The sequence below is a fragment of the Sinohyriopsis cumingii genome, chromosome 3 (assembly GCF_028554795.1).
Source record: "Sinohyriopsis cumingii isolate HCF-2022 chromosome 3, ASM2855479v2, whole genome shotgun sequence".
Lineage (NCBI taxonomy): Eukaryota > Metazoa > Mollusca > Bivalvia > Unionida > Unionidae > Sinohyriopsis > Sinohyriopsis cumingii.
Genome location: NC_142963.1, coordinates 65,242,629 through 65,269,086, shown reverse-complemented (window position 1 = coordinate 65,269,086; position 26,458 = coordinate 65,242,629). Strand labels below are relative to the sequence as shown.

The 26,458-nt window shown below is 37.0% G+C and overlaps 1 protein-coding gene across 1 annotated transcript in view; it reads left to right on the top strand.

Annotated features, from left to right (window-relative positions):
* Positions 1-26,458, top strand: part of LOC149803006 (uncharacterized) — a 264,028-nt gene that overhangs the window by 133,512 nt on the left and 104,058 nt on the right. Inside the window, exon 8 of the mRNA XM_089953867.1 lies at positions 17,209-17,346. Within this exon, the coding sequence (XP_089809993.1) occupies positions 17,209-17,346 (138 nt within the window). The remainder of the gene's footprint in view (positions 1-17,208; positions 17,347-26,458) is intronic.

Here is a 26,458-nt window from a genome sequence, read left to right as displayed (position 1 = left end):
AATAAACATTATGAGTGAAGCCAGTAGGATCGTCTTTGTGATTATCTTCAATTAATTCTGTATACAATTGTTGTTCAGACAATAGCTGACATGAGTTTCTTCTTTAGCTGCATACACAACCATGCAGCAGACAATGGGGTGATTGTTAAAACATTCTCACAATTTAATAAACATCAAAAGACAAATGTCGCCAGCATGTTTGCTTAGCTTTGCAGTGTTATTTGATGCAATCAGTTGACCAGTAAATAATGTACGCTATATTTGCTGGAAATTGAAAGGGTATGAAATTGTAAATGCGTTCAGCTTAAAAAAACAGTATAAACGTGAAACATGACCATTGCAGGCCCATTGCACTTAGTTCTTGGGTTTTACATGTGTATGGTGTTTGCTTATGAACTTGTTATTAATTTCCTATTTTTTTATAAAAATATTTTATTTTTATGGAAAAGCAAAGGTCACAAACGCAAGTCATTCTCTGCCAAAGTGAAATTGTGCACCCTGGATCAACTAATGAAGGGCAGTCAATAAGCTCAGCTTGCCAGAGATCTTGGAATTAGTGAGTCCACTCTGTGAGGGTGGAAAACAGAAGAAGAAAAGCTCCATAGTCTAGCCTACATTCTAGAAGAGGAAACTGATTTATAGCATAAAAGGGTTAAGTTTGCTAATGAAAGATTTCCTAGATTCAGCCTTGTAGCAATGCATTGTCCAGGCTCGCTCAGAGGGAGTTCCCATTTCTGGCCCAATTCTGAAAGCTCAAGCAGAAAAATTTGATTGCGGTATCAATGGAGATGATTCCAAAGTTAAGGCGAGTAACGGTTGGCTGGACAGTTTCAAGAAAAGGCATGCTATCAGCCAAGTTCTTGTGTCTGGGGAAATCCGCTGAGCTAATAAAGAGGCTGCCAATTCCTACCCAACTGAGCTTTAAAAGTTGCTGGAGGAAGGTTGCTACGCCGTCTGATTAAGTTTATAACTGCAACAAGACTGGCTTATGCTTTGAAATGTTACCCAATTGCACCCTCGCAACTATGACTGATAGTCACAAACGAGAAGTCTTTAAGAAGAGGAAGGACCGAGTATGTCACCTCGGTGGGAAATCCTGGGATGCAATCTCTGCACAGAATTACATGTATTTTGGATGAGCTGCATGCCACAGTGGCATGATAGTAAATGGTGTTGATACCCTGTTAATGATATACATTAGACATGAATGCATGTATATGTGCCAATGCATTGGTCTCTGACCAACAAAAAAAATACTGTAGAACCCAGCATTAACGCGACCCTGCTATTAATGCAATCCAATTTTTGGGTCGCCAAGTATTGCGTTATAGTCTGGTCGCACTGTATCAATATCATTTACAGCTGGTTACTGACAAGTCTATTGGGCTAAAGGTTAGACCTATCAACAGGTATCAGGGGACTCCGATACCTGCCTGTTGATAATAAAGCTGGTATTACAAGGAGAGATTGGATACCTGTTTAATTCATTCAAAAAAACTAACAATATTTCCAAGTTCAGGTCACTGGTAATATCTGGTATTATGAGGTGCAACCAAGATGCAGAATAATGTGATCAGTTTGAGACTCAAGTTGTGTAACTGTTGGCTGCTGCACAGTTATCCCTCTCCATGTACTTTCGTTATTATCTATTTATAATGACTGTACATTTCTAAGAATACAGACAGGTTTCTTGAATTTGAAGGCATGTGTCACAGATTTATCATATTTTGATGCTCACATGCCGATAGTGGACAAGATTTAATAAAAAAAAGATGCCAAGTGTTAAGTATATTTATCAGTGTGACTCATTGATGTTAACTGACTGAGAAATGTTAGATGAGAGGGATTTTGTTAAACTTAAGGACATTTTGCATCAGGAAAAGGACAAATGAAAAATGTTTTAAGTTTTAAATGAAGAATTTGAGAGTGATGTAATACAGCCTTGATAATTTGTGGCTGTGACTTTTTGACCATTCAGTTAATACTTGACAATGTAGACTCATTCAAGTGAGTGCTGTGTTGAAATAATTTGTCAGTTTGCATTCTCATGCTATTCCACATGAATTTAAGGAATTTGTGACAAGAATTTTAACTTCAAATCCAGTTAAGTAGCAAAAGTAATGTACGTTTTTCATACAGTCTTTTGTAATTATGACATGTAAGAAATAAATAAATAGATTCCTCTTTTATGCTCACATGATGTTTTCTTCTGCTGCATATATTAGTAAAGAGTAAGTATGTACATTTGAAGGGTTGTCATATATGACCCAACAGCAGAGTTGTTCAGATTTACATTTAATACAATTTCCCTTTGATCAGGTACTGAGGTTAACGAACATTTGGATTGACAGGTATGTTGTACCTGGTATAAAATCTTTTATTATTAAAATTCTAATGAGGCCTCTTCCTAATTGAGTTGTACATGTCCTCTACAGCTTCATAGATTTTGGGATCTCATCCGTAAACAAACTCCTCTCTGATCTAGGTACATCAGCATTACACAAAAACAGATGAAGTGGTTTGAGGTCTTTGGGCATGAATATTCATATAAGGAACAACTGGATGGAATTTATTGAATCATTAGGCCTAGGCCAGCTGGTAAATGAGCCTACAAGGGTAACAGAAAAATCAAGCACTCTTATTGATCACATTTATACCAACCTAGCAGACAATGTGGCTTGTGTTAATGTACTGAGTGTTGGTCTTAGTGACCACTATCCTACTTTTTTGACACAAAAGTTTAAATGCAAGAAAAATAAGAAAAATACACACAAAACGATCACTTACAGATCATTCAAAATTTTTAATGAAGAACAATTTCTCAATGACCTATATAAAGTTCCATGGAATATGATCCAAATTTTGGATGACATAGATGAAGCTCTGAGGGTGTGGACTGACTTATTCATGGATGTAGTGTCTAAGCATGCACCACTGAAAGTACATCAATTAAAGACTGAAATTCAACCTAATTGGCTTACTACCGAAATCCTAGATGCTATGAAAACACAAGACCAATTCAAGGCTACGGGAAACCATGCAGGATATAAAGAATGGAGAAATGAAATATCAAGTATGATTAAAAAACCTAAAAAAAACTTAGTATCAATCATTGCTTGAAAACAAAAAGAGCAACACAAACTCCATTTGGAAAGTCCTCAATGAACTCACTGGAGGAACACACAGAGATCAGACAAATAAAATTCACTCACTTCTGGTAAATGACACCATAGTCACTGATGACAATGACATTGCAAATGTTTTCAATGATTTTTTCACCAACATTACCACAAAGTTAAAAGAACCAGTGATAGAAAACAACTTTAATGAACTGAGAAAGTTCTGCAGCAGCAAAATCTCTAAGGAGGTATGTTTCTCTATCCCACCAGTATCAAAATACTTTGTTAAAAAATGTCTTAGTGAACTTGATACCAAGAAAGCTACAGGACTTGATCAGATTGGTCCACGACTCGTTAAATCTTCTGCCTCAGCTCTTGTAGATAGCATAACATTCATAATCAATTTAAGTATTGCAACCTCATCTGTCCCCAAAATATGGAAAACTGCAAAAGTAACTCCTATTCACAAATCTGGTTCTAAGGATGATGCTGATAACTATGACCAATCTCAATACTATCAAACTTGTCAAAATTGATTGAAAAATATGTCCATGACTCATTCTTGTCATATTTAACCAAACACTTGCTGTTACACCCTAGTCAATCAGGCTTTAGACAGAAACATTCCTGTGAGACTGCCTTGATCTCCCTAACTGATAAATGATTTCAAGCACTTGACCAAGGTAGAATAATAGGATCAGTATTTGTAGATTTCAGGAAAGCTTTTGACATGGTGGATTATGAAATCCTTTTGAAGAAACTGAAAATCTACCAATGTGATGAAAGAACAATTAGATGGTTTACTTCTTACTTAAGTGAGAGAACACAACATGTTTACATAAATAATGTTCTGTCTGAACCTGGAACAGTTAGATATGGAGTACCACAAGGCTCAATTCTAGATCCATTACTATTCATTTTATTTATTAATGACCTACCACTTTTACTAAGAGACTCAATATCATCTACAGATCTCTATGCAGATGACATAACATTGTCAGACATCCAAAACACAAAGCATGAACTCAAAATTTCTTTATAGAATGCCCTAAACAAACTGGAAAACTGGTGCACATGCAATGGCATGGTGGTAAATACTGGTAAAACTAAGATATTACTTATCATCTCAACATGGCAAAAAAGGACAGATCTTGATAGTGATGAACTATGTCTGACATGGAAGGATACAAATTTGCAAATGGTCTGTCATGATAGACTACTTGGTGTTCTGGTAGATAATAACCTATCATGGACTGAACATGTCAAACATATCAGTAAAAAAGTCAATTCAAGTTTATGGCTTCTCAGTAGGATAAGACATTTGCTCCCTGAAAGGCACAGAAAACTATTTTATAACAGTTACATACAACCCTATTTAGACTACTGTAATACAGTATGGGGTAATTAAAATGATAAAAACATAGCAAAGCTGGCATATCTTCAAAAAAGAGCAATAGGGCTAATATCAGTCCAGAAAGAAAGCAAGGAAAATTTAGCTTGTAAGTTAAAAATGTTATGTATTAAAGACCAAATCTGTTTGAGAAAAGCGAAATTAATGTACAGGATATCCCATAATAGCGCTCCTGAATATTTACTATCACTATTCCAATATAGGATACCTGGTAATACTCCCCACCTGCGATCCATGTCTACCAGACAGTATAAAATTCCCAAACCAAATAAGGAGTTATTTAACAAAGTTTCCAATACTCTGGAACTCTGCTCAGGAATAGTATTCCATTTGAGATTAGAAATGCCCACTCTATTTCCTTCTTCCAAACCCAATATATCCAGTGGCTTCAGAGATGCAGCTAAAATAAATAAATTCCTTTGTATGAGGGCCTCAAGGTAGATTAGTTCTTAGCTAATTGTGTTACCCTCTTTAAATAAGGTCATTGTTATTATTATTATTATTGTTATTATTATCTCTAGAGAGATGTCTCCCTGAAAGCAGCCACAAGGATTGTGAAAATTTGTATGACAGACATCTCAATTTGAGACATTGACAAAATCTTCTGTTGCAAATGAGCTGCCAGTGTTAAAATTGGTACAAAACTGTGCCCCACAATTCTTTGAATATCTTGAAGAGATTTATCCCATTGCTGTACAACACCAGACAACATTCTCTAAATTTTATTTTTGGTTGTTGGTGTGATGTAAAATTTATAATTTGCAGGGACCAAGAATTTATTACCCTGAATATATTTGGACAAATTGGCTCCTCTTTTTACACAAGGTGATGAAACAAATTTTACAGAATCTTCAGTCATGGGGCCAAATACCTACACATTGGTTTAATCTGAGGGAAGTTTTAACCAATTTGTATTATCCTCTTCTTGTATGCATTTACTTTTAAACTGCAGCATGTTTGGATTGAACTCAGAATGCTACAGAGTGTTCATCAGATTTAGACTTGAACATTTCAGCATGATCAGTTTGCTGGCTATGAGCATCGGACACAACAGCGGTAGATGTAGATGCCTTTGGAACTACATTCTACTTTAACTTTGTTCCTAACTTCGTTATAGACTCCTTAAGTGCTGTTGTTTTTGTATTGCATGAAAAACATTCACTTTGATATTCAATGTCAGCATTAGCACATGGTTGCATAGTTGTTATTTACATGCTTCAAGTACATGTGCTTAAATTGGCATAGATTTTGGTTAGTCTGTTCTCATCTTATTGAGGCTACCAAGGGGATGGGGCTATTCACAGGGAAATGAAATCCTGTCAACAAGTTGGTTTAAACAGTACATGTATTTAATTACAGATGTCATTGTGAAAGTACATAAAAGTGAACAAGAGATATGCGGCTGATATGATTAATGAAGGCATAATATTGTATACATTGACACATGCTAATGAGGTATTAAAAGAAAATGTTTCTTACAATAAAGTATTGTAAGAATGTCATCTCAAGTGGTATACATTTAAAATATGTCCTGGAGATAACAAGTTATGAATTCTCTCAAAATACAAATACATGTAGCAGTAAAAGATCTTAATGACAAATACATGTAATTGAGATTATTATCTATAGCATAATCAATGCATGAAATTACAATATAACTTAATTTAATTTAAATTTTAAATTAATTCAAATTAAATGTTGTTGGCACAACAAGTGGGCATGGGAGGTAACGAGAATACATGCATTTCTGAACTTCATGCAAGCTTCTTCTGTTTGAGCTTTGATAGTTGTTATCTCTAGAGAAGACACTGCAACTTTTCCAAGTAACCATGTGCTTCTTCCGATATTACCAATGAGTTTGATTCCGCTAAAAATCTTGTTAAACCATCACACATTGAAAAGGCCTCTGTGCATAAAACACATGGCAAAGGTAGTGTTCCTGATTCATCATTAGCATCAGTATCAATTATGTTGTCTTCCATGCCGTCTTCTGAAATGTAATCCATTTTTACAGCAGCAATAATGTCATCATCTGCAAGAGCTACTTGGCATTGTTCCTTGTCATCCGTTTCAATTGCCATCCAAAAAAACTCATCCACTGAAATTCCAATACGTTCATATAAACCATCTTCTTCAATACTATGGGGGATATCTGATGGGGGAGAATCCATGAAATTCCTCGTTTTCGGGAAAGAAAGCATGCATAAAGCAGTTCTGTATGGTCTCTGGTTTAGCTAATCCCCAAGCTTTCCTCAAGTTGTACAGAGCCCCAAGCAAATCTTCCTTAAATTCTTCTTGCTTATCAATTGCAGCCACTTTTTGTGGGCGAGAAGTTTTCGATAGTGTAGTTTTAGATTCTGGATGATTCCTTGATCCTTCAGCTGTATGGGTGACGTGGTATTGGGCAGAAGAAATATTAGTTGGACATTTTGGAGATTGTCCACACGTGGGTGCACAGAACAGTTATCCACAAGCAAGACATTTTTTCTTCCTTGTACTTTCATTTTTCTGTCGAGTTTCCTTATCCACTCCATAAAAATGTCTAGCATCATCCTAGCTTTTGTCTTCGCATAATAAACCACAGGAAGATGGTGCACATTTTTAAGACGGCAAGGCTTCTTAGACTTGCCATACCTAGAAGTGGCATTTTATCATTGCCAATCAGGTTCGATGAGACTAAAACAGAGATGCGTCTTCAGGCTGTTTCCCACCAACATGTGGTTGACCTTTGATGCAGTATGTCTTGTCTGGAGTACACATAAAGAATAAAGCTGTTTCGTCCGCATTGTATGTATCCTCAGACTTATAATTCTGCAATATATGTTTGAGTTGGGCTTTCCATCCATCAAGCTGTGATGTGTCTGCTGAGTTGGCTTCTCCACAAATTCTTTTGTATCCGATGTTATGACGAACTTTAAAGTGACTGAACCAACCACTTGTTGCAGCGAAGTTCTCCACACTAAGTTTTTTTGCAAATTGTTTTGCTTTTTAGATCATCGTATCGCAATCGATTGATAAGGTGGAATGTGCAATGCAGGTTTCATTGAACCATTTTGCTGTGGTATCCTCCACGTCTTCAAATTTAGCAGTCTTCTGCTTTTTTCTTTGGGGAGCGCAGTTATCTTCAATGTAGTCTTTCTTTATTGACTCAGCAGCTTTCATCTATCCTGACGGGGTGTTATGTTTAAGAGAAAAAATTTCATAGACATCTTTGTGAGATGCTCCACCCTCAACTTCCTTAACAGCCCGATATTTAGTTTCCAGAGACTGTAAATTTAATCTGCTTTTTACACTGCCGTTGGTAACCATCGCAAATATAAAGTTAAAAAGGAAACTTTCACAGCACAATAAACTGATGTTTTAATCACCGATCACTTTGGAAAATGCAAGAATTGATCAGATTTCATTGCTTTTATTTAAGTCGCCACGAGAGGCCAACCTTATAGGACCAAACAAAAGCCTGTTTTTTTATCAAACCGTGACATTAAGGCCTGGCGGCAAGATCAACTAATTGTTGAATAAAGTACAGGTCGGAACTGGCCACTTGCTGACATAAATGATTAGGTGGGAAAATTAAAGCATGGCGGCAAGATCAACTAATTGTGGAACAAAGTATGGGTCAGAACTGGCAGCTGGTCAACATAAATGATTAGGTGGGAAAATTAAAGCCTAGCGGCAAGATCAACTAATTGTTCAACAAAGTATGGGTCGGAACTGGCAGCTTGTTGACATAAGTGATCAGAAAACAAAGGATTTGTTCAAGCTGGGACCAAGGGCTTCTGTCAACATGTACGTTTATTTTTTATCTCGACGTTGACATAAGCATGACAATTTTGGTAATAATATTAGACCAAAAGACCGGTACTTTCCTTTTTTGTTGAAATAGGCGGCTTGTCGACATAAGTGATGTTGATATAAGTGGGTGGGACTGTATATATATTCTTTTAATGTGTACACACAAGAGTTTTATTCAACATGGATTGGAAAACAATACCAAAGGATGAGAAAGAAATAAAATGAACAAAATTATTACTGTACACAATCATATATTATATCAAAACATTACATAGGGAAGTGCAAAGAAAAACAACTTTATTTTTGCATATATGTCGTGAATTGCTACATGTTATTAAGCCCCTCTCAGTACTTTGTTTGAAAACAATATGGCGGCAACCGGGCACTGTGACATCATGGTCTATTTTTAGCACTAAGTAGATTTCAGTACAAGTGCCATTGAATATTGCAGTAGAGAAATTTTGCAAGCCGCATTGGATACATTCCCAGCTACACTGGAGAGGGATTTAAACACGTCATCTGGCATACCCATACACTCTTGATGATACCATACTTAACACAAGTCACATCACAGACAAGGTTTTGTCCATTTACAGGTGTTGTTGCAGATCCCACAAGGCAACTTGATATTTGGTTTGGGTTGCAAGATTCATTCATCAGTTCACTGTATAGATAGAGAAAATACGAGTTTGTTCCTTCAAGCTGGTCCTTTTGCATTCTACATATTTTAAAAATGGTCATGAGTTGGGTGGAGAGTTATTGCCTTGATCAATCCTTAATCTGTAGTGCTTGTCGATTATTACTGTCATCTTTGGGTAATGCAAGGCCAAATGTTTTGTATACTATGATGGGAAGGGTGATAAAAATAGGCAAGGCAAAGTGTAGAAACATCATTTACTTTCTGTGGTCTCTCAGATCTCAAATATGGTGGATGTTTCCAAGCAGGAGTTGCACTGTACCATGTGTAGGTGAAATACCTGCTTCAGAGTAACAACGAATACTTTTTCAAGTTGGCAATGAAAAAAGTTTGGACAAGAATATAGTTGGGGCAACTTTAAGCTTAGAGGCAGAAGTATCTTCATAAATCCGTGTAGTTCATGTGTTTGAAGTCAGTATGAGGTTGATGGTATGGTGCTGCATATGTCAACTTTTGCAATGTTTAATTTCTGCTCAAACATGACTGGGTTGATTGTAATTAAACTTTGCTGAAATCTTGCCTTATACTTGTTGCCCCAAACTGTTAAAGAGTGTTGAAAGTATCCCCATAATTTGTACCAGATCAAAGTATTGTTCTACCTTGGGAAGTGAGCTTACATTATCATCGCTGTAGATTGGTTTTGTTGTAAGTGAGATCTGTGTGTATTAATGAGATATATTACATCTGACTGGTTTTGATTCCTGTAAAAACAACATCATTTCATTTCTCACTTACATTCAGTCAACATTTTGGTAAATGGATTTGTGTTATGAAGATCTTTGATGACTTCAGTTATGAGTAGAAGATTGAATATTATTCGTGCCTAAATCTTTTGAAATACTTTCTTTGAGATCAAGATTTGACATTCAACATCATATAAAGTTTATGACCAACTTTGATGAAAGGTATCCTGTGATGAAAGTCAATAGGTCATTAAAGTATTGTGATCTTAATATGGCTACCTTTACTTTTACAAACAAAAAGGAGGAAAACCTTATGAACTTCTGTTGAAGAATTCCTAAATAGATCTGGCTGAAGTTTGAAACAACCATTGAGACAAGAAGCTGTTTCAAATTAATTCAAGTTGTGCCACTCTGGCATCAAAGTTGGCCACCGTTACTAAAATGAAAAACTTAAAATGACATCTTAAAATAAACTGATGAGCTGATTTTGATCTGATTTCACTGTATCCTGGCATGAAAGGCTTTAAAATTTGTTGAAGTGATGGGAATGCACCATGAAAATATAGCCTCCAGTACAAAGAATCAGTAATACATTCACCTGTCATTGTTGTGTAGTTTTATGTTCCCTTAATTGAGAAAAGCACTGTTTGTACCATATGTAGTGTCTCTCCATTCTAGGTAATTTTACATGATATACATTGACCTAGTCAGAGCCATTTGCTTGGCTCATGCATAATAGCATTTTCATTATTTTCTGGACAAAACCATATTGTTGAGACGTGTAAAGAATTGTTCCTTTCAAGAAAATACCTGTATGATGGATTGCTATAATAGGACCTGTCATTTGTTTGTTTTATTACTGAAAAATTAATCCGCTAGTCTGTGATTGTAAAATATTTACATGTAGTTTGTCATAAATTTTCTGTGATTAATTTTCAATGCTTTATGCACACCAAGTCATTTACTCTCCCTATTCATGGCTTTGGGACTGTCTTGTATGAATATGTAAAATTTCAAAGGGTCATCAAAATTATGAATATTTTCACTTTAAGTGAATACATAATGTATGGGGGTTCCTATATTTCTTTAATGTTATTTAATGTAGTGCATTATTAAGATAAAATCTCCTAGCACTTGAGTATAGATTGCACATTCCTCCATTCATTATTTAATGTTTCTCGTGTGAATATAATTCATAGATGCTGCTCATCTGTTGAGAACTTGTTTAATTTACTAATAAACTCTGAGGTTTTTATGCATGAATAAGTATTAGGGATAGAATGAGCCTGGCATAACCCTTGTTGTTATATATATATATATATATATATATATATATATATATATATATATATATATATATATATATATATATATATATATATATATATATATATATATATATATATATATATATACACACACATACATACATACATACATATATATATATATATATATATATATATATATATATATATATATATATATATATATATATATATATATACATACATATATATATATATATATATATATATACACACACACACACACACACACACACACACATCAATTATTTTTGTCATCCAGATTGTAACCCCCAGCACCACTAAGCTGTGTCTAGCTGCTTGTGCCCCAGAGAGTTTTTACCTGTTTGGAATTTTTTTAAACATCATGCACATGCATTCACTCTTACCTTAATTTCTCTTCTTATATTCAATATAAATCCACCAAATTTTCACCAGTTATCCCAAATGAATTTGTCTACACAGTGATTATTTTTCCTATTTGTCCAAGTCTTTCACAACTTATATATACACTATTGACAAAATTATGTGCAACATTTTTAGAAATGGCATCCGCCCTATCATCATCGCTATCGGCATCCTTTTCTTCTGACGATTCAGTCTCAGAAACTTCTATGTCTGAATCTAAATCTCGCAAAATTTCCAACTACTGAACATATCTTTCCTCAGCTTGCTCAATATTTATGAGATCAAACTTGAAAAACTCCTCATTTTTGCTCTCATCATCATCAAAAATCACTCTTACATCCACCATCATTTATGATTTTTCATGAACAGAACACATTTATTGAAACTGCTGTCAATTAGTAACCCTTTGCTTCCAAACAATTCAAATTTGCACAAATGAAAGTAAATCATTTCTGATTGGTTTAATATTGGTCTGACTTTGATTCTTGGAAAAAACCCATTTGTAACCAATCAGAGGAGTTGTATCTAACACACATTCACCATGACTATAGATGGGATTGGCCATTGAATGCAGTAAAGAAACCACGACTTCAGGCAGGATCAGCCACTGAATGCAGAAACTGGATCACACATACAGACGGGATTGGGGCTGAATGAGTTAAGGTGCTTCAACAATAGCAAGGCATGCATTATCATTGGTCATGTTGGTCATACAATTTCACCTCTGTGGAAAAGAATCTGCTTTCGCAGCACAAAGGTAGTCTGCCACCAATTCTTGCATTCTTCACCATCATGCTTAGCCCATCATATGCGATCTATCTCTGTGACAAAGTTTTTAAGGAAAGGCTGCCAGTTGCATTGCCCGGATCTGGAGTCATGCTGCATCTAAGGTCACTAATGCACAGTGGAAGATCATTTGTGATTGGTACAGTAGGAAATGCATTATCCTAGCTGCCCATCTCTTTTTGCAGGTACAGATATTTTTTCCTCCGTTTTTGAGGAGAGATCTTGGTCAGTGTCCACAATCAAAGATTATAGGGGCATCCTTTCAAACACTCTTTAGAATCTTGTAAGGTCGGTCCATTGGGTCAGATCCTGATTTGGCAGATCTGATGACATACTTTGAGCTACAGGTATCGGTATCTCACTTGTTTGTCCCATGATATAATCTTTCATATGTTTTGTATACTTTGACTAAAACCATTTATGAAACTTCAAGTGAAGCTTCATTTGAAAATCTTTGCTTAAAACCATTTTATAGAAAAGGATCAGAATGAAGAAGTTGAAGTACATGCTTTACCCATAAATGAGGGATGTTTATCATATAGTGGCAATTCTAGTATTGTTTCCTTATGTCAATAAGATTTACTTATAAATAACCAGCTTCCCTTGGATTTTCTATTCCCAGTAGAGATCCCCATTGATAGTCTTATCTGTGCATGAGACAGTCAAGATGGACTCCTTTGTGTAGTTAGGGCATTTTGATTCTGTTTAGCAGTTGCTAAGTGGAAAAGGAAATTAAAATAAAAATTGTTCCTCGTCTTAGAGGTCTCATCTTATATTTCAGCATAACTGACATCTATATTGATTTTGCTTACCGTCAAGATAGAATATTGGTCTCTCAGTGAAAGAGAGCACTGATTTTTGAAGATAAAATGAAGTGCTATTGGTACTTGCTACTGGTGTTGCAATCAAATGCTTCATAATACTTTACTTTCTCAGTCAGAGGGCCTTGCTTCAATAGTGCATATATTGCCCCTGTGGAGTTGCAGTACGCTATGGGGTCGGTGGGTAGTGGTGACCCAATTTGGGCAACAGAAATTAGTCTGAGCATTTCATTTGAAAGGAGGGGGACGAGGAATAATCTACATAATTATCTTAATAATGCAGTGTCATGGTACATTGAGTAAGATTACCGTATTTACCTTATATGTTGGGATGTCATATTTGTTGGGACACCATAAATTAATTTTTAAAGTTTGGTTTTTTGGTGCACTTTTTGTTCTGGACTGTACTTGCAATAAAAGTCTTTAATCCACTGAAGAATCACCTCATCAAGCTAACCCTTCTCCTGCTCATGTACGATCCATCCTTTTGGTGTTTGAATATTTTAGCTTTCTTATGCCATGAAATATTGCAGTTGGAGGCAACACATCTCTTGAGGTGGAAAGTGCAAGGACTTATGTCAGATTTTTATTTTTAATCGTCATGCTAATTCATACACTTTTAACCCCTATCTTATCAACAGTCTGTCCAGGAATGAGATCAAAATATACCGGAATTTCATCCATGTTAATGATCACATTTTTGTTGATATCATCTTCTCTTCGGGCTTTGATGGAATTCATCAAATGATTTTACTCTCTCCAAATCTTCTTGGCAATGCTGGTTTTACTTCTTTCCTGGGGATACAGAATTTAGCAATGGATTTATTTGCCCTTGTAAGAACTTCATATTAGGCCTTGCTAGTTATTCCTTATAGCAAGCTGAACACTTCACAGAGACACACTTTCAGCTCAGAGTTTGTTGGAATCCATAGTTTGTTACCTCTTCATATGATAGATAAATTGGGACAGGTTTTTGGTTTGAGTTCTAATAACCCTGCCCTTTCCTCTATACTGCCACTTAAAATTTGGGCTGGAGTGCTCAGCTAAAGCCTGAGGGGATAGTTTTTCTGGGCTTGTTGTCCAGGCATGGATCTTCCTTGCATATCAAGAACTTAGAAATGGGCCATTTCCTTGCAGGACAGGGTACGTTAACTGCAGAAGACAAATGTAATAATCATCATGGAGAACATGTCAGTGAAGGCATACTTGAGATGTCATGGAGGCACTTTTGTCCCATCTTCTTGCTTGGTGCTACTCTGGTGAACAGCTTTTTAGGAGATACTCCTAGAGTCTGTCACATCTGAGGTAAGAGAAATATCCTAGAGGAGAGCCTGATATAGGGATATGCAGTCCTCACAGAATGTTTTCTTCACCAGTTGGTAGGACAGAGTTACTTTTGACTTGTTGGGAAGCCAGTGATAGACTTGTTTATAATTGGACAGAAAAACAAGCTTCCTCTTTGTGTTTCTCTAGTTCCAGAACAGACTGTGTGATTGACTGTTCACCTACGCTTTCCTAGTTTTCCAATAATTTTCTGCGACCGCCTGGTGCCCGTAACAATGACGTAATTGAGTCATAACTGAGTTAAATTTATTGAGTTCTAACCAGAATATTTGGAGGGTGCAGTATGGATTTTTTGGGTGCTTGCAGTAAACATTTGCTGAGTCAGTCCAAATGCTCAGTGGATTAGATTTGTCTAGTAGACCTATGTTTTCAAACTCAGCTCGATATCTGTATCTTTCGTTTCATAGAAGGTATGATAACCAGTTTAGCATCACATGAGACCAACATGGTCATGACAAAGCATAGCAGATGGCAGAGCTATCTTAAGCATTGTTAGATCGAGTGATACATGCATGAAATCGATATGAAAATTATTTATATTCTCAGAAATTGTGAGTATTGAAATTGTTGTCTTTAATCTGCTGAAAGACAAGATAAAGCTATGGCGCTGATGAAATGTTACCTGGTACTCGTGATTTGCATTGTTAGTCACATGAGTACACAAATCGAACAACCCACATTTTCAAATGTTGTAGGAAGAAAAAAAATATTAAATGAAAGTCATATGTTGGTTGTAATAAAAATGCAAAAATGAAAGAACACTAAATTCTTCATATTTATATATTCTGGGAACAACTTCTGGAGTTTTGTTGTATCATGTGACTACCATTTTGACATGTGCTTCCTGCTTGATAATTCAGACTGGCCAGATTGCTGGTTTTTAAAAAATGTATCTGTCATTTTATATAATTGAATTTCTGTACAACAACTTTCAACAGGAGTTTGTTGATGATATCACGTGTCTATTGGACTCCGATGTCATCAGTTGAGATTTGTTAAGTCATGTGACTAGTCATGCAAATAGCAAGTACAGGGTCAGGTTTCATCTATGCCGTAGTTTCGTCTAGTCCATCTGCGGATTAAAGACATAACATTTATAATACTTGCCATTTCTGAGAAAATAAATAATTTTCTAACAGTTTGATATAGGTATGAGTCGATATAACATAATTTTAAATTTACTAGGCCCGCTGGTAAGCAACTACCATATGTCGCTAAGCATGATGGCAGTAAATTCCAAATTTTTGATTTGCAAATGCCATGACCCCACACCCCAACCTGAATGTCCAAATATGAAAAATGGGTTGGGAATATTGGAGGAAGCCCGAATTAGAAGACAGACTGCTATTCATTTTAAGCTAAATTTGTAGTCCAAATTGTTGAATTTAAGAGCTGAAATGAGAAATTTCCATCCCTTTTATTATATATTAAAAAACGATATGAGCCCCTGTATCAATACAGGCTTGGGGACTGGTTTAATGAATTACAAGAAGACGCGTTGATTCTACAGAATATTCAGTTCTTGTTGATACAACAGTATATACTTTTGAAGGTCTTTTGTCAAATTTAAATCAGCCTGTTTGAAAATGTTTTTTTAATGATGGATTTTTAACCAGATCATCTTAAGGAGATTATGTTGTTTGAAAAATCTTGTTTGAGATTTTATTGGCACAGATAAATTCAGGGTTAAACTCTTTTTGCTACATGACAAGATTTTAATTATTTGTGTTCATTGTTTTTTATATACTGTAATAGGAAATGTTTACTTTCTATAAGATACATATATATGTGTGTGTGTGTGTGTGTGTTGTTGTAGAATTCTTTATAATTAAAGGTTTGAAAGGAAACAAAACCAGTTTATGTTCATTATGTTGTTTCCACGTAGCAACATAATGCAGGTCAGCAAAATAAAGTTAGACTTTTTTTATTGTATACATTAAAATGGCTTTACATGCCAATTTATAGGAATATAATCAAACTTGTTTCGTGTGATACTTTTTGTGGTTTTGTACACGATCATCTTTTCTGACTTAGATGTTTTGTAGAGTTTTGAAAGAGAAACATCTTTAGATTAAAAAATGCATGTTTTACACTCTAAATGTTCTTTAATTCCATTCAGTAATGGTCGTATATGAACCTTGAAAAAATTAATATCATCCTGGAAAAACTCTGGAAATGACCTGGAAGTTTATCTTTAGAAAAGTGTGGAAACCATGTTATTATCATGCTGTTAAATATGGAAATGTCAAGATTGTAATTCTATTAGGTAATGTATTACTGTTATTAAAATGTTTGGTTTTGGGGAAAACTAATTTTAATTATGTAATACTTGCCTGCTGTTGTTATTAAATTCCCTCCTTCCACTGTTTTGCTTTGATATTCTTTGATCTTTGTTTAGGTCAAAGAAAGAAGATACTCCAAATGATTTAAGTTATGAAGGCCATGGATTGAGACTTTCTTTTTCTTCTTCTTGACTTAAGTTACTAACTGGTGGTGGGAGCTTTTTCTTTGGACTTGGTAGAATTGACAGATATGAAAGTAATAAAACAGTAGGTAAATATGTAATTAAAAATAGTTTTCCTTCCAGAACTATATACATATTTGTGGAAAGGAAGGTGGTGATGGATATGTAATATCTGGACATTGCTAGAAATGAAACTTTTGTTGTTGGGTCAGATTTGTTTTTATCTTTTTCTTTTTCGTCTTGTCAATCAAAATATTCACTTAAGTCAGCTTAAATGGTTTGCCTTAACTTTTTGAAAACAGTGACATCAGTGGATGTCAAATTGAGTGAAATATTGAAAAATAATGTTTGTTATTTCTCTTTCTCATTACAGGTTGTGTCGAACCTGCATGTGGAACGATGTGTCATTTGGGATGCAACTGTAGATTGACTGGTGTAATCACTACTTATTTTGGACGTTGTTCTTCTTGTGAACTAGGATATATGGAGTTGCCAATTGGGTGTCCATATGGTAATTACTTGTTGCGTAACTTCATGAATCTCATTAATATATTGTGAAACATATCTCAATGCAAATTGTTAAGAACAGTTAAAGACTGCTATTTGATTAAATGATAAATATACTTACAGAGTTTGTTTAATCTATAAATGTGGTTGTTGTTTGGTGCTTTCCTTGAAAAATGCTTGATATTAATGTGGACCCTAAAATGTATTGATAAAGTGCATGAAAGTAGTTTTTCAAAAATGCTTAAAATTTGAAAGAAACTTATGTCCTTGAGAAACACTAATTTAATAGCAGCAATTACTTAATCTGTCCCTATTTCTTAGGTAATTTATTTTGAGGCCAAAAATACACCATCCATTTTATGTGAATACATCTACCCTGAGAGTGGGATGAAAGGTATATATGACCTTTTGATCTTTTATGCAGCACTATGTCAGATGGTGATGCACAGAAGGTTGATATACTTAGCAGTCATTCTTTTTCAAGGACACCATGCAGACGTTTGCTGAAACACCAGAGAAATTATGCCTGTTGACAACTAAGATATCTGCAAATTTGTGGTCTTTTTGTAAGGTTTTGATATTTTTGTGGTGTTAAAACTGTCTGTTCATTGTAAAAGAACCATATTATAGCCTTTTTCTTCCTCCATAGAACTTTGTTCTTTGCTGGAATTCCAAGGCCTTTTGTGGTAGGTATACACGTTTGCGTTAACATATTGTGGTACGGATAAGTCTCATAGTTCTAAGATAATTACAGTCCCTGCTCAAATGTTAATTTCAATTTCTTTTATTTATAACTTTGACACACTCTTACATTGACATTTCTCATGTATTCGCATGTTGCTTCAATAAACAAATACAAAAGTGGAATTTCTTTTTATAGAAGATACTACAGGTAATTTCCATTCTTTGTTACTGCAGCAACCATGTTCTTGGTGCTTACAAAGTGGACGACACTGCTACAAACCAGATGAGTGTCACTGTGACATCCTTTTTTCTTGTCAAGCGCAAAAAATAAAATTGAAAACAACAGTGTCAGGAAAACAGTCTTTGGGGTAGTATGGCCTCAAAAAGGCCCTGTGGGATACCCACACAGTCTGCATAAAGTGTTCTAAGTGCACACAAAAAATTGTTGCACCCTTTGTGAATTGTGGTCTTCCAGCACCTGGGATCTAGTTGATTCCAGGCGTACCTATCAAGGATGGAAGAAATTCTTTCCTCTTCAGAATGTTCTGACTTCTTTTCCAGGTCTCACATACTGGGAGAAACATCTTTGACCGCCATTGAAGCCCTTCCAGGAGGAATGTTAAGACGTTTGAGAATGTGTTCATCTTCCCTCTCTAGGGAGATGATGGTAAGTTTTTGTGTCTCTAATAGCATGGAAGTTCCCTGCTGGGGAGGTAGAGCACTGCGACCCATTAGGGAGTTAGAGCACCTTGACGGCAGGTTAAGCCCTCCTATTAGGGAGGTATAGAACTAATTTAGCAGGTTGTTCCCTCCCTTGAAGGAGGTTGAGCACTATATCAACAGATTGCTCCCTCTCATCAGGGAGGTTAACACCGCAATACTTGATGTGCTTCTGGGAATGTTTTGCCCCCATCTATTACGGAGGCATGACATCACATTCATGATGCATGTAGTGATAATTCAGTTGAATATGAGGTTATTTCCATCAGTCACTCCTTGATCTCATGGTACTGGGCCAGGGTCAGGCCTGAGCTTCCCCATTTTGTTCCTCCTCCATCCCACACTGTGCACGATGTGCAATTCATACACAGGACATAGGGTAGCGATAGGATTGGCTTTGGTATCTCTCCTTCCCAATTATACCTATGAACCCCTATGGGTTGTGGGGATTTTCACCTCAGGGCACTTGTTCCATTATGCCCCCCATGGGTTAGTGTACCTTGACCTCACAGTCTAGGTGATGCTGCAGCTTGAGTCCCGCCATCACCTCCTCACCATATGGCTTTTTTCGGAAAGCTAAAGGTGTTCCATCATCTAGGGTAGACAGATGTTCTTGTCTCACCTCTACACCTCCTGATGAACCAGGTATTGTAGCATAGAGTGCTCCTACCTGCCTCCATCGAGGGACATTGTGATGCACAGCCACTCTCTAACTTGGAGTGTGCTTGACTGATGAGGAGCATGCACCGTCTAATCTCATTGATTCCAGCAAGTTTGAGACTTGGGCTGTAGCAATGACATATTCTCTCAGTCCCACCCCTTCATCTCAGATGAATGAGGAAGAAGAGGTCTGATCCTTTGATAAGGTGGTAAAGAAGGTTTACCAGGTACTCGGTCCTCTAAGAACCTTTCCAGTTTGGAAAATATCTTTAAGGTACCAGTTTAACCAGACCTCTTACTTCTCCCACATTCATCCATGATTGAGGAAATAACACCAAGGTTTTGCTTGGCCTAAATATCGCTCGACAACATAGAGGGTGGTCTGTTCCTCCCTCAACGTTAAGACCCCTCATCTCTTCTTGCAGCTACTGGGGACATTCTGTGAAGTTGTCTATCAAACCTCATTTGCTTGCTAATGCATCCAAAGTAGGTATTTCTATGGGAACCTGGGCATGCCTTCCTATGAAAACAATTGATGCCATGGAGCAGACAAGCAGGTTACTTGTAACCATAGCTTTGCATGACGACCTATTCTCAGCTACTTCCTTTAGTATGTTGAGATAGGCCTACTTCAATTCAGCTGCATTACAACATGTGCTGGAAGCTGGGGCCAAGACATCCTGGCATGCTCTATCTTTTGCCATAGCATTATTGACAAATTTCTGCACATCCTCCATGATGCTGCATTAGACGAGTCATTAATAAAGATCTATTCAGAAAATAAGTCTATGCAGAAATCCATACATGGATACACTTTTTGTAAGAAGCCTTTTTGTTTACCTTATTTCAGATGGATACAAGTTGAGAAGAAAATCTTTATTTAGGGTGGTTGATATCATTTAGTTGATGTTTCATTCTACTGCTGCCTGGCATGAACAGTTGGAGTCAGTATTGTGATACACTATGACCAGAGTAAATATTTCCATGCATCAGTGATACTGTACCATGGAAATGTTGACAGGCTTTCCAGGAGGTCAAATAATGATTAGGATAGGATGTTGGAGAAAACTATATTCACATGTCTGCAAGGGATTATAGTACTTTATGTATTGACAATATTCTTCCATGGCAGAAACATCTGCAGCTGCCAGTGACAAGTATTCTCCTAAGAAGATGAGACTGGAGTTGATAAACTATCTTGGAATTGTTTTCACATGGGTGTTTGAAAACACTTGGCTGATATTTTTACTTGTCTCTTGGATAGGTGCAGCACAGAATCAATCTTGGATGTATATTGAAAAGTGGTTATTTTTTAATGTAAAAACAAATTTATTCTGTCAAAGCACAGGTAGATATAGTTTTGGATTCTTTGTTCAATTTGTAACCAAAGGATTTTAGTAATTTTTGAACAATGCATGTATGGAAGCTAATATATCTCCAACAAATAATTGCAAAGTTATTCCTTGGTATTGTGCCATAAGCTGTCAGCATTATCATGATATAATGTTAGATGGGTCAAAGCAGCATATTCATTTTGGTATTCCATCAAGTTAATGTCCACCTTTTGTCTTTTGTGCTCAATTTATTTATGTTTTTACTGCTTGAAATACTAGCACGTGTATACATAATCCCCTGTTATTACTCGGGCACCAAAGGTGTAATAGAATTTTCATCAGAGAGGTAAGATTCATTTATTTTCTAAATGAATGCACAATTTGTCATAAATAAGAGGCATTATGGACAAATGCAAAAAAAATGGGCAGTCTTTTGCCTTCTGTTCTGTGTTGTATGTTTTTTACATCTGCAATGGAAAAGTAATAATTTGGCTTGGAGTCTGTAATCTTTTTTGTTTCTTTTTTCGAGGTGTATGCTTTTCTTACTGCAGTGCAAAAATATTTCGTGTCCATCTAATTATCTTTTTTGAATGATAAATATCCTATTACTGTCTTTCATGTTCAAGATAGAAATTCCTGTTGTAGATTTTCTGGTCCTACTAGCTAGGTGACCTTAATGGATGGCCTGTTATCCATGGTTTTCATCTATCCATTGTTCTTTTGTCTCTTGACAAAATTTTGTTATTGCCACTCCTCCAACCCTTCTTCTGGAATTGCCATGAAACTTGACACGCACATTCATTCCCAGTTTTATTTGTCTCATATAACCCCCCATATTGCCACCATAGGTGCAGTTTTAAAAAGTTTGTTATTGCTACTCTCCATTAGTGAATGATCATTTCAGCATGGGGTTTTCACTAAGAGAGTTCTGTTTATGTCAAGTTGGTCCTAACCTGAAAATGGTGATGGTTAATATTCATTATGCCTAACAAAACAGTCATTTTACAAATGCTGTTATTGCTCCTTCTCCTGAATAGGAAGTCATATCAGTGTCAAGTTTCACCATAATAGATCTTGTGATGTTTAGTTGGTCCTAAATGAGAATGATGCTAATCTGACCTTCAATACCAATGCCATATTGGTCTCAATGAAAATCTTGTTATTGCTACTCCTCCAGGATGGATGTTTATTTACATGGAGTTTTTGTCAAAAGTCTTTGAATGATGTCTAATTTATCCCAGATGAAAATGATCTTGATCTGACATCTAATATGGTTTCCATAGAAGCCTTATTGAAAATCTTGTTATTGTACTCTTCATGATTAGTCATACAGGTATTGTTGCAGTGAGGTGTTCTTTCCAAATTTCTTATGTCATTGTTCATAAGTGTAAATGGTGCCAATCTGCCTGAAATATTGCTGCCTTGGTGGCCATCTTGAAAATGCCATCATGCTAGCTGTACTGAAAATCTTATTGCTTCTCCTCAGAAACAGATAATTGTTTTGACATGGGGTTTTCCATAGTTTTATTATGAAATCTAATTTGTCCTTGGTAGAAGTGTTGTCAATCTGACATCCAGTATGGTGCATTATGAAAATTTTGTTATTGGTAGTCCTCCTGAATTGAACCCCACATAGCAATATGTGATTTGCCCCAAAATACTTATAATTCTATCTAGTTTGTCCTAAATGGAAATGCTGCCAATCTTACATGCAGTATAACTGCCACAATGGTCATCTTGAAAATCTTGCTGTAGCAATGAATACTGACATGTAGTTTTTTGTGCGAGTAAAAGTAATTTTAATTATGCAATAGTTACCTGCTGCTATTACTTAGCTAACCTATTGTCATCCCAAAATCTTGCCGACCATTTTATGTGAATACATTCTTCTACAGAGTTGAGAAAAAGTCGGAATGACCTTTTGCACTCCACTCTTTATGTTGCACACCACTCTGCATGTCATGTGGTTATGTGTGGGAGGTAGATATTATTTTTCATCTTTTCATAGACAACAATTATGGAAGACATCAGAGTGGAGTGGGCGGAGGGCATTCGGCAATAGCGGCAGGTAAGTATTGCTTAATTAAAATCAGTTTTCAACCCAAAAACTTAATTTTTAATAGCAATTACTGATTGTGTCGTTATTGCATAGCTGAATTTGTCAGGTGGATAAGTTGATGCTCTAGTGAAACTGATATAAAAAAAACTGAGAAATTGAGTTGCACTCAACGTAGACGGTGAGGTCCTTCTATAGAAGGTTGCTGTCTCCCTGAGCCCCATATCGTGTTGTAACGATGAGCCCCAGAGAGAGACACAAATATGAGATATGTTGCTGTGCTCAACCTCCCTAATGGGAGGGAGTTACCTGATATTGTGGTGGTCAACCTCCCTAATAGGAGGGCAGATCCCATGGTTGCATTGCTCCATCTCCCTAATGGATTGGTTCAAACTGCTGTCATACTGTTCTACTCCCTAAGAGAAGGGTGAAACTGGCTGTTTTGTGCACAACCTATCTATTGGGAGGGTACAACCAACTAGAAACCAAAGGCAGGCAGTGTCAGTAGACTAGGCATGAACCTTGCTTCTTTGTCTTGCTGAAGTTGTAGCATGTTGAAACAGAGTAGAGTGTGATGTTTTGAAAGGAAGCTTCACTTATTGGTTCACATGGGGCCTGGTTAATGACCATAAGAAACAATATTCCATCTGGGCATAACAAAGTGGGAGACAGGTCTTTGGAACTGAACACATAGACAGGAGTATCAAGGTGATGGATGCTTGATTGCCCTTGAGAATGGATACTGGACATCTTTCAGTTTAAAAAAATGAACAAAAGGAAATTAGCAATGAAGTTAAGGGTTGCAGAGAGTATCATCATGTTCCTACTGCACTAAATGCAGAAACTTCTCCACCAGGCATCATCATCTTGGAAATAGAAGCTCACTTGGTCTGAATGATGCAAGTCACTCAACTGTGTGCAAAAATCTCTCTTGGCAGAGAGAGCACTAGGGATGAGCGAGGCAAGAAGGTGGAGAATGTGTGGGCTGTAGTGTGGGAGGGATCCTTGGTGTAGCTAAAGAGATCTCTCCTGTACGGTAGTGACCTGGGTCGATCGATCAACAGGTTGAAGTGATTGATGGACCGTGATCGCTGGGGCCACAATTGGGTGATGAGAATGGTCTGAGCAGAGAAGTTCCAAATTATTGCAGAACTTGTGGTAGCAGCTGGAAAGGGTTGGATGGTAAATTTGAATAGACAATCCCACTTGAAGCTGAATGTACCAACTGCCCGTGCTCTCAGATCAGGACAGACACGTAAAATGAGTTTGTTGTTGAACTAACTAGTGCACTATAGGTCTTTCCCAGATGGAAAACAGGGACTCTGAGGAGACCATGGCACATTGGCCCCATACTTTGTTGGTGCACCCTTACAGTGTTAGAAATAATGTTCCTCACTCATTTCTAGGTTGTTGATGTGGATGGACATGGAGAATTATATCCTTAAGCTCTAAATGAGCCCCCATTTCTTCCATAATCTGACACATTGGTGAACAGATAGGAGTTGGGATTATGTGCATGCATGTGAACCCCCATCATGACTTTGTCTCAATTTATCCATCCAGCAAATGGTGGTGGAAAACCAGTCCTAGCAGAATTGATGTTGATAGAGAATCTCTGTGAGGTTTCCAACTTCCAAGAAGGAAGAAATGTAGAGAACACTGTGGCATTCAAGGTTCTGAGAAGGGAAAGATAAAGGCAAGCAGAGAAGATGATTTACTCGTAGTGTCTCTATGAGTGCTGGGAATCTATCTACCTGATCAAGAGGAACCTGGATCAAGTTTTGGTTGTGAGGAAGTTTATCCCCACATTAACAGAGACTTATGATGGACATGTTCTGACTTCGAGGTTGGTAAGTGTCCCAGTTGAGTTAAGGTGGACCAAGAATAGAATGGATCCTGATGAAGGGACCGATCTTGAACTCTGTTGATAGTCTGTCATAAAAAACTTTAGAATCAATATTCCCTGTTTTAAGATGCAGGCTGATACTATTCCCAAGATCAGAGTGAAGACTCTGGGTGCAGAATTCCAAATTACAGAACCTGGAGTTGATAAACTGCCTTGTCTAGGCAAAAATGTGATATTTGTGGTCTGAAGGAAAGAAGGGGATATTTAAAGAGGCATCCAGAAGGTCGATGGAGATGGTCCAATTGAAAGGATGAAGAATGTTCTGGATTGAGGATGTTGTCTCTATCTGGAAGGTTTCCTCCAACAGAAACTAGAGGAGTGGGGAGAGATCGATTAAGGTTTGAAATTTCCCGCCTTTCTAGTTGACCAGGAAAATTTGGGAGAGTAGATGGAGACTGATTATTCATGACTCGCTCAACTGCCCTTTCTGCTAAAAGGTATGTACTTTATCCGTCAATTCCACCAGATTGGACTGGGGAAAGAAAATGGAGGCTGTTGATAGTGGGATTCCCAAAATGGGAAACAATAACCCTTGTTTACAATGGAGAGGGCTCACCCACCATCCTTAATGCCTGACCAAGCCTCAAGTAGGCATGGGTGAGCACCTACTGAGATATGCCTGTAGGGTATGCACAGCAGTAGAGGGGCTAATTTGTTAGAACTGCCCTCCCACAAGTTCCTGCTGGTAGGAAATGAAGGAGGGACAGAGAAGTTCCTCACAGATCTGTGTTGACCAGGGTGCCATGGACCTGATGAGGAAGTGGTCTAATAGGAGTTTGGGATTGGACAGGGATTGAAAAATTTGCAGATTGCCCCTGAGGACTCTTTGCCTGATCTCGTTTTCTGGTTGATTGCGATGGACAGGGAGTTGAGAGAAAGATAAATGTTGGTGATCCAGAAAGGCTGGAGAAGCCAGTGTAGGAATGATGCCTCCTAGAGCAGGGGTGTCAAACTCAATCGCTCAGCGGGCCAAAACTCAAATCACACGTAAGGTTGCAGGCCGAACAGGATAAACATTCAATAAGCGGAAAATTAAACCTTTTTTAAACATTAATATAAATTAAAACAGAAAAAAGTTTTAATAATAAACAATCATTGGCATACCCATTTTCGCTCTTATGCCAATTTGTCAGAGCTGGATGTTTGGCATCTTTTCTTGGCTACAAGTTCGTTTATGTTGGGAGTAATGTTCTGTGTCATTGAGATTCTCATGATGGACTGCAAGTGTTCATCAGTGAGATGACTCCTGTGTGATGTTTTGTTAATCTTCATCACAGAAAACAGCTGCTCACACAGATATGTGCTACCAAACATGCTCAAGGTTCGAGCCGCATGTAGACGAAGCTGGGGCATCTCTTCAGGAATGAAACGAGTGAACTGTGCAGGCCCCACAGTGTCGTACTTTGCCTTTAGTGTCCCATTACACTGCAGCTCTATTAGCTCCATCTGCAAATTTACAGGTGCAGTTTCTACGTCTGTGGCAAATGGGTTACGAAACAGCTCGAAATTACTTTTCTGTGCTTCAAAGTCACTAAAGCGCTGTGCGAACTCGGTGCGAAGTAAGCTAAGTTTTTCAGCAAAGTGTGCTTTGGGAAACACCATAGCATTGACTTGGTTCAACATTGCTTGGCAACAAGAAAAGTGAGACAAGTTGCATTGGTGCATTTGTGTCTCCCATAAGTGCAGCTTCACTTGAAATGCCTTCACTGCATCATGCATATCAGTGATCAAGTGGTCCCGTCCCTGGAGCTGCAGG